This window comes from Crinia signifera, chromosome 5 (assembly GCF_055691185.1).
Source record: "Crinia signifera chromosome 5, ASM5569118v1, whole genome shotgun sequence".
Lineage (NCBI taxonomy): Eukaryota > Metazoa > Chordata > Amphibia > Anura > Myobatrachidae > Crinia > Crinia signifera.
The window spans coordinates 297,487,433-297,503,964 of NC_139221.1; the positions used below are offsets into that span (position 1 = coordinate 297,487,433).

The 16,532-nt window shown below is 46.1% G+C and overlaps 1 protein-coding gene across 1 annotated transcript in view; it reads right to left on the reverse strand.

Moving 5' to 3' along the window:
- The window catches only part of LOC146081230 (macrophage mannose receptor 1-like), a 146,663-nt gene that overhangs the window by 2,559 nt on the left and 127,572 nt on the right, over positions 1 to 16,532 (reverse strand). The window contains exons 26-28 of the mRNA XM_083189335.1: positions 16,064 to 16,213; positions 10,854 to 10,970; positions 557 to 724 (exon numbers count right to left, since the gene is read on the reverse strand). Coding sequence (XP_083045461.1) covers positions 557 to 724; positions 10,854 to 10,970; positions 16,064 to 16,213 — 435 coding nt within the window. The remainder of the gene's footprint in view (positions 1 to 556; positions 725 to 10,853; positions 10,971 to 16,063; positions 16,214 to 16,532) is intronic.

Below are 16,532 nucleotides of genomic sequence, written 5' to 3' on the forward strand. Positions count from 1 at the left end.
CAGCTGTTGTGGAACCACATGTCCCAGCATGCTCTGCCACAGATTTAGCAAACTGTTATATAAAATCTGAGGCAGGGTATGCTGGAATGTGTAGTTCCATAACAGCTGGAGGACCATGAGTTTGACAACACTGCATCTACACCATTGAGCCACTGCCATGTCGCTTTAGTAGTGACCACAGTCTCCGTTGACAAAGCCCATGCGAGGACCACTTGCTTAACCTGGATCCAATCAGATGGACTGGACTTACAAACAGGGTAAATACCTTTCCAATTGCTTGGTATTATACCAAAACTTTCTGCCATGGGATAACCCACCTGCACCACCACACCAAGGAGCCTATTATTTCTCTACATTATTGTTGGCTAAAATAGGTGGTGGATGAAACAGAATAGAGAAAAACAAGTCCCTGAGATATCAATCACTGTGTATAGCAGCAAGTGTATCATAGGTCTAAGGATATCTGCATGTGCAGCTTCCCCGGTCCCCATTGCCAGATGCTGAGATTGGCCGAGCACAATACGGGTAAGGATGGGCGGAGCCCACAGTTACTTACTTTTTAATTTCTTACAAATGTATCCCCTGTAAGAGGAGCAATACATGTTATTCCATGTCCCTTTTGTGGAATAGACTTCCACACACTGTTCATCTGTTTGCTCGGATGGTTCACCGAAATTCCAGTTCACAAAGTCCAATGGCGCATTGTCCAACCACAGCCACTTATCTAGAAGTAAACACAGTTATTTCCTAATATAATAATGTTATGATATTCCGCTGGAGCACAGAAGCTTTATGAAGGGTCATGTTCTACCCTTCATTAGCATAAACAAGGTCACGAGCCTTATTGCCAGGTCTGATGTGCGGCACCTCAAACCCAGTGACTGTCACTAGCATCTATGGGAGCGCTCCAATCACACATACACACTGAGTGATGTATGGCGATTTCGTCATTGTGAAGCAGAAAGTCTGCCTGGAATCGCTTCAGTGTGTAAGATGCAACAGACTTTGTGGCTTTGAACTTAACCCCTTGAGTGGTGGGTTTTGCTGGGGCAGGATAAACCTACCAGCGCAGGTTTATCCTGCCCCAGCAAAACCCATCACAGGAATTTGTAAGCCCCCCTCCCTCACCTCTGCTCCGGTGTTAGTACGCCGGAGCTGCCGTTGCTGCCTTAGCCGGCTGCCTGTCACATTCAGCAGTGACGTCGGTGGCAGGCTGGGGGATGATCGCGGCGGCTCGGGAGGACTCGGGTGCCTGAGCGCTCCTGAGTTCCCCCGAGCCGCGCCGACCATACCCAAGCCTGCCTCCGACGTCACTGTAAAATGAGTGACGGGCGGCTAGCTGGCTGGCTGGCGGGTCAGGGGAGCTCCGGCATACCGATCGCCGGAGCAAAGGTGATGGGGGGGACAAGGTTTGTGGCGTTGGGTGGGCACTAGAGGTGCTGCACCAGTGGTGCACACCTGGACACCACTGGCGCGCACCTATTGTATATTAGTGGTATGCCCGGAGATTTTCCGGGACAGCCCACTGCGGCAGCACAGCTGAGCCCGGAAAGTCTCCAGGAATACCACTCAAGGGGTTAATTAATGCTATAAAGTAAAATCAGCAATTACAGTACTTCTTCATTGTGTGCACAGGGGGAAGACGGCAATGGATGACTCTCTAGATCAGGAGTGGGCAATAAGCGGCCCTCCAGCTGTTGATGAACTACACATCCCAGCATGCCTTGCCTTAGTTTTGCTATATGGCCATGCTGAAACTGATGCAAGGCATGCTGGGATGTGTAGTAGATGTAGCTTATCTAGACTTTAGTAAGGCTTTTGACACTGTCCCACATCACAGACCTTTAAATAAACTTGAAAGCTTGGGACTGGATTCGAAGATAGTTTATTGGAAAAGATCTTGGTTGCAGGACAGAAAACTCAAAACAGAGAGTTGTAGTAAACGGAGTACAGTCAGTGGAGGGGAAAGGTTACAAGTGGAGTACCAGCATAAATGGCACTATAATGGAAACTACTGAGGAAGAGAGGTAACAAAGCAATGAAGAAGTCAGATGCTTGGTTGCATGGGGAAAGGTATCAGCAGTAGAAAGAAAGAAGTAATAATGCCACTGTATAGGTCATTGGTATGACCTCATCCAGAGTACTGTGTTCAGATCTGGAGGCCATATCTCCAGAAGGATATAAATATATTAGAGACTGTACAAAGAAGGGCAAAAATGGTGCATGGCCTACATCACAAAACGTACCAGGAAAGACTAAAAGATCTTAATATGTACAGTATACTTTAGAGCAGAGAAGGGAAAGGGGGGACATGATAGAAACTTTCAAATATGTCAAGGGTTTTAACAAGGTACAGGCGGGAGACATTCTTCACAGGAAGAGGAGCAACAGAACATGAGGACATGCACTGAAACTAGAGGGAGGAAGAATCAGGGGAAATTTGAGGAAGAATTAATTCACAGAAAGAGTAGTAGATAAGTGGACTAGCCTCCCATCAGTGGTGATAGAGGCAAATACAGTAGAACAATTTAAACATGCTTGAGATAGGCATAATGATATCCTTACAAAAAAATAAGGATCAAATATGGTTTGAGGTAACATGTTTAAAAAGGGGCAGACTAGATGGGCCAAGTGGTTCTTATCTGTCGTCAAATTCTATGTTTCTATGACACGGTGCCTCATAAAAGGTTATTAATGACACTAGGTCAGGGGTTCCCAAACTGTGTGCCGCGGCACCCTGGGGTGCCTTGGAGGACTTGCAGGGGTGCCCTGGGTTGGTGGTCCAGGATCAATTCAAGTTATTTAAGTCTAACATTATAGTCAAATTGTGCACAAACAGAAGTGAATACTGTCTATTACCACATTACTGATCCTAAGGATGAGATATAAACACAATATATTTAACTTAATATTTGTTTTTAACTTTCTCAATGAGAAACCTGTAGCCTAGGGGTGCCGCAAAATAATTCTGATGCTTCGGGGTGCCATGATTCCAAAAAGTTTGGGAACCCCTGCACTAGGTAATTTAGGGTTAGGTAAAATTTGTAATTGGATTAAAAACTGGTTGCACAATCAGGGACAGAGTGGTGGTAAATGTTATACATTCCTCATAGGGTAGGGTCCAAAGTGGAGTCCCGCAAGGTTCATTATTGGGACCCACCTTTTTTAATATATTCATTAATGATATTGGAAGTAACATGGGGCCTTATTTTGGTTCATTCTTTCTGACAAAATACTTCTTAGATGGGCAAAACCATGTGCACTGCAGGTGGGGCAGATGTAACATGTGCAGAGAGAATTAGATTTGGGTGGGGTTTTTCTTCAAAGTGAGATCTATATTGCAGTGTAAAAATAAAGCAGTCAGTATTTTCCCTGCACAGAAACAAAATAACTCACCCAAATCTAATTCTCTCTGCACATGTTACATCTGCCCCCCTGCAGTGCACATGGTTTTGTCCATCTAAGAAGGATTTTGTCAGAAAGAATGAACCAAAATAAGGCCCCTAGTGAGTAAAATTGCAATATTTGCAGATGACACTAAATTGAGTAAGAAAATAACTCAGAAGAGGATGTGGAAACACTACAAAGTGACTTAAATAAACTGGAAAAGTGGGCGGAAAGGTGAAAAATTCATTTTAACGTTGAAAACGTTGAAAAATGTAAAGTAATTCATTATGGGAACAAAAATGAACATGCTACTTATAGGCTAAATTGAGTTATTATAGGAAATTCTGTTGTAGAGAAGGACTTGGGGTCATCATAGATGAAAAATTGGGTAATAGTGCACACTGCTCAAGTGCAAACCGGACACTGGCATGCATTGAAAGGGGTATGGATTCAAGGGATGCCAATGTGATAGTGCTTCTTTTCAAGGCATTGGTGAGACCACACTTGGAATATTGGGTGACATTTAATGAGAGGTGAAAATGTGATTTTTGCGAATTTTTTCGCCAATAACTGCCGAAATCGCACTCTTTCCCGAATTCGCATATTTAATGAGATGCAAAAAATGGCAAAAACCGCATATTTTTCCGCGAAATCGCACTTTCTGAAAGTGCAATTTTTAGTCGCGCTGGAACTCGCATCCAGATGTTTTCCCGTTGAAAAGTATACAATTTGCATATTTAATGAGATGCAAATTCGGGAAAATGTGTCTAAAAATCACCAAACCTTTAAGCCAGGTTCTGAAATGCAAATTGGCCAGAACCCTGCACAGATCATTGAGATCTGTGCATGGTCCTGTGTAAAAAAATGTGTTAAAGTGTTTTTTTTTTCTTTTTTTAACGGCGTGGGGTGGAAACTGGAGGCAAGGGGAGATGGCAGAGAGAGAGATGTGCTTCCTTTGGCCACCAGTGGTCTCTGCAGTAGCTTTGTCCACAAACACCCAGACCAAGGTTTATGGCCATGAATGGTTGAAGAGCAGAGAAGAGAAGGTTGTCAGAGGAGATCTCAGTAATAAATTAAGTTTGTATAAGCAAGAAAATCTTGTCAGATGAACAGAAGAGGGTTTATAGGAAATATAAGGTTGTTTTGAGGAAGTGACGGTCAGGGTTTGCGTATACGGAAGATGAAGTTGCCAGATTAAGTTAGGGATGGGACCTATAGGTAAGATGAGGTTGTTGGAGGGAGGCACAGTCAAGAATTAGGGGGTATTGCAAAGATAAAACTGGAGGGGAGTGATGGTCAGAGATAAAGGGATTTTTGTAAGAACTTACCGTTCGAATCCCTTTCTCTGATATGGTCCTGGTGACACAGCTCAACACTGGGGATGTAGGAGGGTCCGAAGGAGCCAGGCACCTATCCTAAAGCTTTAGAGGGTAGGCTCCTCCCCTACTGCATCCCGGACTCTTCAGTTCAATCTTTCAAAGCTACTGGAATACATTAACTCAGTACAAACGCCTGCACATATTATATGCACATTTTTCAAAAATAACTTTTAACCATATAACATGAAACATCATGAACCTGGCATACTTACTGAGCGTAAGGGAGGGATCGCTGTGTCACCAGGACCATATCAGAGAAAGGGATTCGAACGGTAAGTTCTTACAAAAATCCCTTTTTCTCTTTCAATGGTCCTGGTGACACAGCTCAACACTGGGACGTTCCAGAGCCGGTCCTTTGGGTGGGTACGCTCAGGTCTGCAGCTCTCATTACTGCTCGCCCGAATGATGCGTCCTCCGACGTGAACTCATGGAACCTATAGAATTTGGCAAAGGTATGAACAGATGACCAAGTGGCAGCCCTGCAAACTTGCTCAGCTGTTGCCGCATGTCGAACCGCCCAAGAGGTGGCAACCGACCTGGTGGTATGCGCATTAATCCTGGCCGGTACAGGCCTACCAACTTTAGTATATGCAAACGCTATAACAGAACGCAACCACCTAGCAATGGTCTGCTTAGAAGCAGGCCAACCAATTTTGTGTATGTCATACAAAACTAGCAAAGTATCAGTCTTTCTGACACTCTTAACTCTGTCCACATAAATGCGCAAGGCGCGCACAACATCCAAATTTCTCAATTTGTCCCTTTTCCTTGAACCCTCTGGGGGTTGGAACACAGGCAGAACTATCTCCTGATTTAGATGGAAAGCAGAGACCACTTTCGGTAAAAATTGGGGAACCGTCCGAAGGACAGCCCTATCATCGTGAAATATAAGGAAGGGAGACTTGCATGATAATGCTCCCAACTCCGATACTCTCTTTGCTGACGCCACTGCCAACAAAAATACTAGCTTCCACGTAAGGAATTTTAAGGTCAGCCGACCTCAATGGTTCAAAAGGCGCCTTCTGAAGGCACTCCAACACCAGAGATAAATCCCATGGTGCTACTGGTTGTTTGTAGGGAGGTTTCAACCGAGACACCCCCTGCAGGAAGGTCTGTACTTCTGGTAATAATGCAATCCTTCTTTGGAAGTAAATAGACAAGGCCGAGATCTGTACTTTCAGTGATTGAAGGCTCAACCCGGAGGAAAAGCCATCCTGCAAAAATTCCAACATTTTTGCCAATCTAAAGCGCGATGTGTGAGACTTCTGTCTTTCACACCATCGAATATAGGTCTTCGAGACCGTATAATAATTAGCTGAGGACACTGACTTTCTGGCTTTTATCATTGTGTTAACCACCGCCTCTGAGAAACCTTTATTCCTCAAAATGGCGGTTTCAACAGCCAGGCCGTCAAAATTAATCGAGCTGAATCCAGATGGTTGAACGGTCCTTGTTTTAGCAGGTCTGACCTCAGAGGTAGACGCCACGAGTCCACAGACAATCTCTGAAGCCTCGAGTACCAGGACCTCCTTGGCCAATCTGCGGCCACTAAAATCACTGGGCTTGCCTGGGCCTGTATCTTTTTCAACACCCTTGCCAGCATTGGAAATGGTGGAAAGATATAAAGGAGATTCCCCTCCCAGGGGATAGTCATGGCATCCACTGCTTCTGCCAGTGGGTCCCTCGTTCTGGCATAAAATCTGGGTACCTGATGGTTGAACCTGGATGCCATCAGGTCCACATCCGGAGTTCCCCACCTCCGTGTAATCTGGTGAAACACCTGTGAGTTCAGGCTCCATTCCCCTTCCATCAGCTCCTCCCTGCTCAGGAAGTCGGCCTCTATATTCTCCACTCCTGGTATGAATATAGCTGATAATGCTGGAACATTCTGTTCCGCCCACAAGAGGATTCTGGATACCTCCCACATAGCCAGTTTGCTGCGTGTGCCTCCCTGGTGATTCAGATACGCCACAGCTGTGGCGTTGTCGGTCTGAATCCTTAAAGGAAGCCTCTGTAACCTGTCTCCCGCCAGAGAAATCACTTTCCACACAGCTCTCAGTTCCAAGATGTTGATCGGTAAGGCAGATTCCTCTTGAGTCCACAAGCCCTGCAGACGCAGGTCCAAGACTACTGCCCCCCAGCCCCTGAGACTGGCGTCGGTAGTGACTACCAGCCAGCTCCAGGACTGCAGGGACCGACCCCACTGAAGGGAGTCCACCTCTGTCCACCATTTTAGGGAGGATCGAGTTTCCGAAGACAGCACTATCTGTTCTGACTTCATGGTCTGCGTGTTTCCTGACCAAGTCGTCAAAATGTTCCACTGGAACACCCGAGAGTGGAACCTGGCAAACTGCAACGTCTCGAAAGACGCCACCATCTTCCCCAGCAGCTTGAGACACCTCCACACTGATGTGCTCCGAGAGCCGAGTATCTCCTGGACCAAGGCAGCCAGATCCCTGGCCTTTGCCTCTGGTAAAAATACCCGATGCAAGTGGGTATCCAGAATTACTCCCAGGAATTGGAGTCTCTGTGACGGCACCAACTGAGACTTTTGTAAGTTTAAAAGCCAGCCGTGTGCCTGCAAAAAACTGATGGCTTCTGCCAAATTACTCTGCAACCTGTCTGCTGACTCCGCTTTGAATAGCAGGTCGTCCAAATATGGTATCACCGTGATTCCCCTCAGCCGAAGCACAGCCGCCATTACAGACATTATTTTGGTGAATACCCTTGGCGCTGTGGCCAGTCCAAAGGGCAACGCCTGGAATTGCAAGTGCAGGTTTCCTATCGCAAACCTCAACAGGGCCTGATGTTCTGGGTGTATAGGGACATGCAGGTACGCGTCCTGGACATCCATGGACGCCAAAAATTCTCCCTGGTCCAGGCTTAGTAGCACTGACCGTAGAGACTCCATTTTGAAATGGTCTACCCACAAATGGACATTCAGTGACTTTAAATTCAGAATTGGTCTGAAAGACCCGTCTGGTTTGGGCACCAGAAACAGAGTGGAATAAAAGCCTCTTTTCCACTCCGCCCTGGGAACCGGGATCACCACACCCTTCTCTAAAAGAGTGTGAGCCGCTCCCAAGAGAGCCGTTCGGAGCCGAGCCTCCTTTGGTAGTGGTGTGGGAATGAATCTTCTCGGAGGAAGACCTTTGAAGGGAATTCTGTAACCCTGGGCTATAATGTCTAATACCCAGGAATCCTGGTTTAGTAATGCCCATGCGTCCCTGAACTGTGACAGACGCCCCCCCCACCTTGACCACCGCCGGGCAAATCCCCTGGCAGTCATGCGGAGGGTTTGTCCTCTCCTTTGGTGTTAGGTTTCTTATGAAAGGAACCAAATTTTGACTTTGGGGCCTTACCCCTGGAGGACTGAAATTTTCCTCTAAATGACTGCCCTCGAAAGGACGCACCTCCTCTAGGGGAGGGCCGAAAGGACGGTCTGAAAGCAGAGAACCTTGATGTCTGCTTGGCTGCGGGGGCAGGCAGGAATGTACTTTTGCAACCTGTGGCCTGCTTAATAATCTCTTCCAAATATAGCTTTAAGGTTACCCTCCAGCTTTTTGTCCACCGGATCCTTAAAAGCTGCCCCCCCCTGCACTGGTAATACAGTAGCTTTTGACAGACGTGCCACAGAAGCAACAACCACTGGGACTTTTTCCCAGAGCTCCGCGTGAGACTCAGGCATGGGGTACAGACTTAAGAATCTCTTAGGCATCTGCAGCCTTTTATCGGGCGTTTTCCAAGCCCCTTCCAATAAATCCTGTAACCCTTCATCTGAAGGAAAGGTAACAGCTTCCTTGCGCTGCCGTTTAAATACACCTTTAGCAGGAGTCTTATCCTCTACAGACAATTTCAAAGCCTGTTTAACAGCAGTAATCAAATCCTCCACCCCTGCGGCTGAGGAATCTTCAGAATCATCACCCTGCTCCCAGGGAATGTCTGCATATGCTCCCTCCTCTTCATCTACCAATAAAGGCACCGAGTAAGACCTTTTAGGGGTCCCCACAGCATCAACATCAATCTTGTCTAGCAAGTCACTAAACCTGTTGATCCCCTTTGCAGTATCCTGCATCACCTGTATTAAAGCAGGATCTGCCTGGGTAAGAGGCAAGGAGCCAGAGGACTGCTGAGATGATGGCATAGGTCTCTGAGAATCTACCAAGACATCACTCTGTCTGTCCAGCAATTGCACTAAAGCATTAACAGACCTGCCCAGGGAACTAGCCCACGCGGGTTCAATTTGCTCTGCCCTCTGGGGTTCACTCCCCATGGGTCTCACAGCAGCGCAAGCAACACACAAGCCCCCCTTGGCCATCTGCTCAGGTACAAATTTTTGTGTACATACATTACAAGCGCTCAATGTATTAAGGGCTCCCTCCCCCAAAACCACAGCTTGTTGCTCAGACATTATGTGAAGTAACCACACAGTGCATTCAATGTACAACAGCGTTTATACAGAGTCAATGCACCCAGCCACTTATCTGTCTTGTCGGTTTCAACTGCGGGGGAAACGATGCCCAGGAAATCCAAACACTCTGTCAGGATCTGTCAGCCAGCTCAGCTCCGCTGCAAGCGTTCCAAATGGCGCCAAAACAGAGTGAGGGAAGAGACCAAGTCCCTGCTGCTGCGGGGTCCGTGACTTTTGGCGCCAACCACCCCCAGACAGCCGCTCCCTTAGTAAGATCTCCTAGCTCCAGTATCTCCCCCTCAGCTGGGGAAGACTTGGAACATGCCTGTAACACACTGCTGTCCTCTCATAATAGGAGCTCAGTGTGTAAGCTCCGCAGAAAATGGCCGCCGCCATCACGGAGCGCCTGTCCCCCATGATCCCCACCTAGCGTGAAGCTGGTTTCAGAGCGCTCCGGAGCCCAGGCAGCTTCTTAAAAGAAGCTGTAAGCGCTGCACAGGGAGGCCAGACAGCGTCTCACCTGTGCACAGCGAGCTGACAGGACGCGCTTCTGTCAGCTCCTGCTGCGCTAGCAGTGTGAGGATTCACTAAGTAGAATCCTTACACTGTGCCTACCTAGCTAGAGTGAAAAGTTAATAAAACAATAAAAAACCCTAACTACTCTAATTCTTCGGCTGCTCCCGCAGCCCTTTAGAATAGCACCCACTCCAGTGGGCACCTAACACGAACTGAAGAGTCCAGGATGCAGTAGGGGAGGAGCCTACCCTCTAAAACTTTAGGATAGGTGCCTGGCTCCTTCGGACCCTCCTACATCCCCAGTGTTGAGCTGTGTCACCAGGACCATTGAAAGAGAAAAGGTAAACAGGGAAGATAAGGTTGTCAGAGGGAGGCATGGTCAGGGATGGGTTGAACAAGGAAGATAATACTGTCAGTGGGAGTGACAGTCAGAGATAGTCAGAGGTAAATAGGGAAGATAAGGTGTTTAGATGAAGTAATGGTCAGAGATGAGGTGAATGGGAAAGATAAGGTGGCCGAAGGTGGCATGATAAGGGGATAAAGGATGGGGATGTCAGCCAGATCTCTTCAAGTGAGAGTGATTAAGTCCCCCTACCCTGCACCCTCAGATGGCCGCTACCCTATCCCTCGCAATCAGCATTTCCCCCTCTCCTCCTTAACATAACAAGCCGCCCTGCTGCTCCTCCTTCTTCATCCTCCCCCTTAAATATGCCACTCTCCTTTAGTGTTTCTTCCAGCTCTGGGAAAATCAATAAAGGCAGGTCCAGCGCAGTACCATACTGCATCAGGTAAGAAGTTAGGCTTCCACAGAGCAGCGGGCCATCACTGTGGTGACCACCAATGCCACCAGACCCTCCGCACTATCCTCCACCATCTTGGAGCTCGAGGAGGGAGGCAGCTGCATGCAGAAGGGAGGGAGTGCAGACACGTGCATGAGTTTGCATTACGAAATATCTAAATCCAAGGCAACCCATTCTACTGTAGCAGCTGTGGCGCTACTAGGGAAATCGGCCATTGTTTGCTGCTTGGCCAGAAATGCATATCAAGCTATTGGCTCTTCTGGCATTTGTAAAAACTGCTAGACTGCCAGTCAGGTCCTTGTTAAAATCACTTATATGTACATGTAAAATATCAATGTTTGAGAGACTACTATACTGTACCTTCTACATTCTTATAAAGTCCCACCCAAAACGTGCTCTCTCTGTCTTGGAGATTCTCCAGATGGTGGAATACGAAATCCGACTCCATCGAATCTTCAACTGACAGTAAACTGCCACCTAAAAAAAATAATAATAATAATTTCAGACATAATAAATATCACAGTGAATAATTTTTCTTACCTAGACAAACTCCCTCACATAGGATTAAAATGCATTCTACTAGCCATAGTTGATATATAAAAATATACTGTAATAATATATGTTACTGATAGATGTTAGTGCAGAACCTGCAGTCCCAGTTTCATTAATGGCAAATATTAATTTAAATGCTTATTTGTGAAAAATGGAGTCTCCTGATAAATCAAAATGACATTGTTTTTCCAAATTTAGAGGACTTCAAGGTGGCTGGATAAAAATTAGCAAAATAAACAAAAAAATTATTTTTATCCAGCCTCTCTTGGACATTTCATAACTACTACTGTACCAGGGCTGAACTAGCCGCTCTGCAAGGTATGTGGTGCAGGGATGCGCTGTGCTAGAGAGATGCTCCACCCGCTCTGCTACCTTGCTGATGTGCAGTATTCCTGCTGGCTGCAGCGGTAGTGTAATGCATGCAGGGAGTGGGTGCAGGGTGACAGAGATGTAGGGGGGTACAGGGTAGTGTCACTAGTATAGTGTAGTGTGTGGGAAGGGGGTGCACAGTAGCAACAGTAATGCAGTGTGTACCGAGAGTGGGGTGTAGGGTAATTAGCGTTAGCTTAGTGTGTGCAGGGAGGGGTGCATGGTAGTGGTCATATTGTAATTTTTTGCAGGGAGAAGGGTGCAAGTAGTGGTGATGTAGTGTGCAGGGAGGGAGGGTGCAGGGTATCAGCAGCAATAAATTGTAGTATTAAGGGGGGTGTAGGGTAGTGGCAATAGTGCAATGTGTGCAGGGAGAGGGTGCAGGGTAGCAGCTGTAGTGTTTGTGTGTGTGGGGAGCAAGGTCGCACAGTAAAGTAATGTAGTGTACACGGTGAGAAGATGTAACCAATGTAGTGTAATGTATGCAGGGGGTGCAAGGTAGCAGCAATATACAGTATGGGGGTACAGGGTAGCAGCAGTAGTATAGTATAGTGTGTGGGGAGAGGGGTGCAAGGTAGAAGCAGTAATGTACAGATGGAGCCGCCCTCAGCATTGCCGAATGCTTACCAGATCCCACTAGCTGACAAGCACTGGCGGAGGGTAGCGATGTGCGGGTCGGCAGACAGGGACGAGCGAGCGGCTCACTCACTTGTGCGTCCTCATAAGCAAGGCGGTGGGGAGAGGGGACCAGGTGCTTTACTGACCATCTCTGCTTCAGGGAGACAGACAGGGAGCGGGCAGTACAAGTAAAGGGTGCTTCCCTGCCTGTCTTCAGGGAGACAGGCAGGTCTTCCGACAGAATCGAGTACGTGCTCATGCGTCCCATTCTGTCAGAATCCAGAGGATGGCGCATGGTGATAGAGTCTATGATAGCGGCTCCAGCTGTAGTGTGTAGTGAGGGGGGTGTAGGGTTGTTGCGTTAGTGTAGTGTGTGCGGGAAGAGGGGTGCATGGTAGTGGTCATAGTGTAATTTTTTGAGGGGAGAAGGGTGCAAAGTACAGTAGTAGTGATGTAGTGTGCAGGGTAGCAGCAGTAATATAATGTAGTTTTTGTGGGGGAGGTATGGGGTAGTGGCAATAGTGTAGTGTGCGCAGGGTAGCAGTGGTAGTGTTGTGTGGGGGGGGAGTGAGGATCAAGGTCGCACAGTAAATTAATGTAGTGTGTATGGTGAGAGGAGTGCATGGCAGCAGCAAAGTAGTATGCGTGCAGGGGGATACAGGGTAGCGGCAGTAGTATAGTGGAGTGAGTGTGGGGATGGGGGGGGTGCCGGGTAGCCAGAGTAGTGTAGTGTGTGAAGGGAGAGGTACAGATGGTAGCGGCAGCAGTGCAGTGTGCAGGGGGGGGGGGGGGTGCAGAGTAACACTGATGTAGTGTGTGTGTGTATGTGTGGGGGGTGCCGGATAGCGGCTGGTAGTGTGTGTGGGAAGGAGGTGTAGGGTAGCGCCGATGAAGTGTGCTGTATTTGTAGGAGGGTGCATATTTATATTTTGCCCTGACCGCAACACTTTGAGAAGGGTATGCAGGCACTGAAACGGCTGTCAGGGTGATGGCAAGTATGCCTATACTGCTGCCTTTATTAATTCTAGGATTCTATAGATAAACTTGTTCTGACTTACAGTAAGAGTTGGCTTTTTATCTAGATTCAATGCACTTTGGATCTCAACAGAGACAACGGAGCTGGGCCATGAGAAATAGATGAAGGAAGCTAGAAAAATAAAGCAATCTACTTTTCAGGATAATATGTGTACGCCAGGAGATGAAACAGAAAGAATGATGTTCAAATATGAGTTATTCTCTTATGTTCCAGTTGGCCAAGTCACTAGCATTCTTGTGGTTTTTTTATATAATTTTACATAACATAGTATTTTGTGCTGTTTATAATTTCCAAATAAATCTATTTTAAGGTCGAATACATGATGGGAGAAAATAAAATGTTTACAGAGGGGAGAGAAAAGGGATTGTTTGGTGGGGAATGCGCTAGTAATTGAGAATATAATAAAATATAACTTGTATTTGTTTATTTTTTATATGTATTATGATACAGAAGTTAGGACAACAGTGAAAGGTAGAGGTAAAATCACAAACATACAAACATATACACTTAGTTTGCTTAAAGGAAGAAAATTAGTGTATTAAAATTCCATACAGACCAATCTGAAAAATGCCTGTTGTGTTATAGCCTGCGAATAGATTGTGTGTGTATCTAATCCCCTCAAGGTGTGGTGTGTGCCTATAATGGAGCACATGGTACACCACTCATTCGATGGTCCAATGGTCCACCATATGTACATGATGGACCCTTGGTGCTATGTACTAGTCGCTGATACTAATGCGTTCAATTTTTTTAAAGTATACAGCAAACAGACATGTGGGGTATTTATATATTAGAATCAAATGATAATTTCTAGAGTCCCACCGCTGGGCTCTCACAAATACAATTTGTTAGATTCTAATTTATTGCCTCACAGGGATGACTCAGTATAATAATAGGTCAACAATCAAAATCACATTTCTATTTTAAGCTAACAAGCATTTCAGATTGGATCTATGCGAACACGTTTCACTGTCTAAAACAGCTTTGCCAAGGCCTTGAACAGTGGCGGATTCAGGGGGGGCACCTGGGCACGTGCCCCCCTGTCATTTATTTTGTAGCTGAGGACCAGGGCTTTCCAACGAGCCCAGCCCTGTGTCTCTAGCCCCCCGGGAACCGGAGATATCGCCTGGCAAACCTGTAACGTTTTTTCCCCATAGGATTATATGGGACCCGTCAATTCCGACCCCCACCCGGTTCCGACGGCTGCCAGTTCCCGCCCTGGCATCACAGAAGCTTGTGGTTGATTTCATTCAATTCCAAATCGCTGGGCCTTCATTATGATATCAGGCTGGTCCAATCGGTCAATCGGTTCCAGAGATATTGCGTGTAAACCGATTTTTTTATTTTTGAAATGTAATTTCATTGCTGTTCATGTTCTTTGAGGGCAGATTACTCTGGAACCAAACGTTCCAGTTTCACTGGACCAAAATCATTCAAAGCCCGATCAAAAGTTCTTCAATTTAATACTTGTCTCATGTAAATGGGTCAGTTGGTTCCGAAGATATAGCCGGTTAAATGAGATAACTGGTTAAAGGGGGAGGGGTGGTTTTCTCTCCCCCTCACACCAGAAAATGCAGGGACTAGGCTGGTGTAAAAGGGGCCAACCTGGGAATTATTTCAAACAGCCAGGACCTGCAGTGCTCTGAATACAGCCAGGCTCTGTCACTGTCAGTGGCTATCACTTCTGCCTGGCGGCGGCTGTCCCCCATTTACCACGAGCATGTATCCCCCCTTGGCAATGAGCATGTAATCCCACATGGCAACGAGCATGGAACCTCTGGCAATGAGCATGTAGAGAAGCAGCACTTATGTAGCATAATTTTTAATAGGCATTATGGTGTTTGGCATAACACATAATGGACATAATGGCGTGTAACTTAACGTGTAATGGACATTATGGTGTAAATGTTTAATGTGAGCCTTTGGTGGACAATGTCCCTGTTTATGAAGTGTATTGTGAATTTTGGCTTAATCTGTGTGGCATTATGTGAATTCTGGCTCAATCCATGTGGCATTATGTAAATTTTGTCTCAATCCGTGTGGCATTATGGGAATTTTGGCTCAATCAATGTGGCATTATGGGAATTTTGGCTCAATCCATGTGGCATTATGTGAATTTTTTCCCAATCTGTGTGGCATTATGTGAATTTTGGCTCAATCCGTGTGGCATTATGTGAATTTTGGCTCAATCCATGTGGCATTATGTGAATTTTGGCTCAATCCGTATGGCATTTTATGCATTTGGCTCAATCCGTGTGGCATTATGTGAATTTTGACACAATCCATTTGGCATTATGTGAATTTTGGCTCAATCCGTGTGTGTTATTATGTAAATTTTGGCTCAATCCATGTGGCATTATGTGAATTTTGACACAATCCATGTGGCATTATTTGAATTTTGGCTCAATCCATGTGGCATTATGTCAATTTTGGCTCATTCCATTTGGCATCATGTGTAAGGGGCAAGTATAATGGGGTCTAGTATTTTGTTGCATAATGTGTAGAAGTTGTATATGGTGTTGTACACTACACTCAAGGACACGCCCCCTGTTGAGTGGCCACACACTCATTTCCAGAGCGCGCCTTTGGCGCACGCACAACTACATCCTTCACTTTTGTCGCCATGGTGGGCCTGCGTACTTTAAATGCCAGGGCCTATTTTTAATTCCATTCCCACCCTCTCCTGCCGCTCTCTTAGCATGTACACTGGCACCACTAACACCGCCCCTCCCCCACCCAAACCCTTTTTTATCATGTCATTTTATCCTGGATCTGGCCTTGAATAATAAATTCATATGGTACAATATTGTACAATTGACTGTAAGGAAAAGCACCCCCACCACTGGCCTATTTAAAATTGGGGTTCCTTCAAAACTCCCTAATAAAATAATTGGTGTGCAGACACGCAACAGGCTCCCTAGAGGAGCAACAATGTACTAGAAAATAAAATGTGAAAGATGCCAAAAGGGTCCTAATAGATAAAACAACGGCTTACCAAGCCGAAGACATTCCAAGGATGATTGAGCCCAGTTTCTGCTGTAAGATGATTCGAAAAGATAGCAATGGCCCCGGAAGGGTATCCAGGCCTTCGATGTTGATTCTGGACATTTTCCGGGCCTTTGTGGTGGATCCGTGGGAGCAACAGCTGCACGCATCAAATAAGTACATATAATTAGTCATAGATTGCCATTACCAGAAATAATGTACTTTTTCTGTAAATAAATTAAATTGGACTGTATAGTATGAACTTTGGGAAATATGGGACTTTAACATGCTCTAATTGGCCACACAATGTTCTAGTCTTATGACCGCTCCAGTGCTACCGAATGCTCTAGCCCTGTTATGGTCTTGATTAACTAAAGAATGCTCTTGCCCAAAGAAATTACTATTGCTCTGATTGACTGACTACAGAATGCTCTTGTCCAATGATGTCCTAGTGCTGTGATGGCTACAAGTTCTTCTAG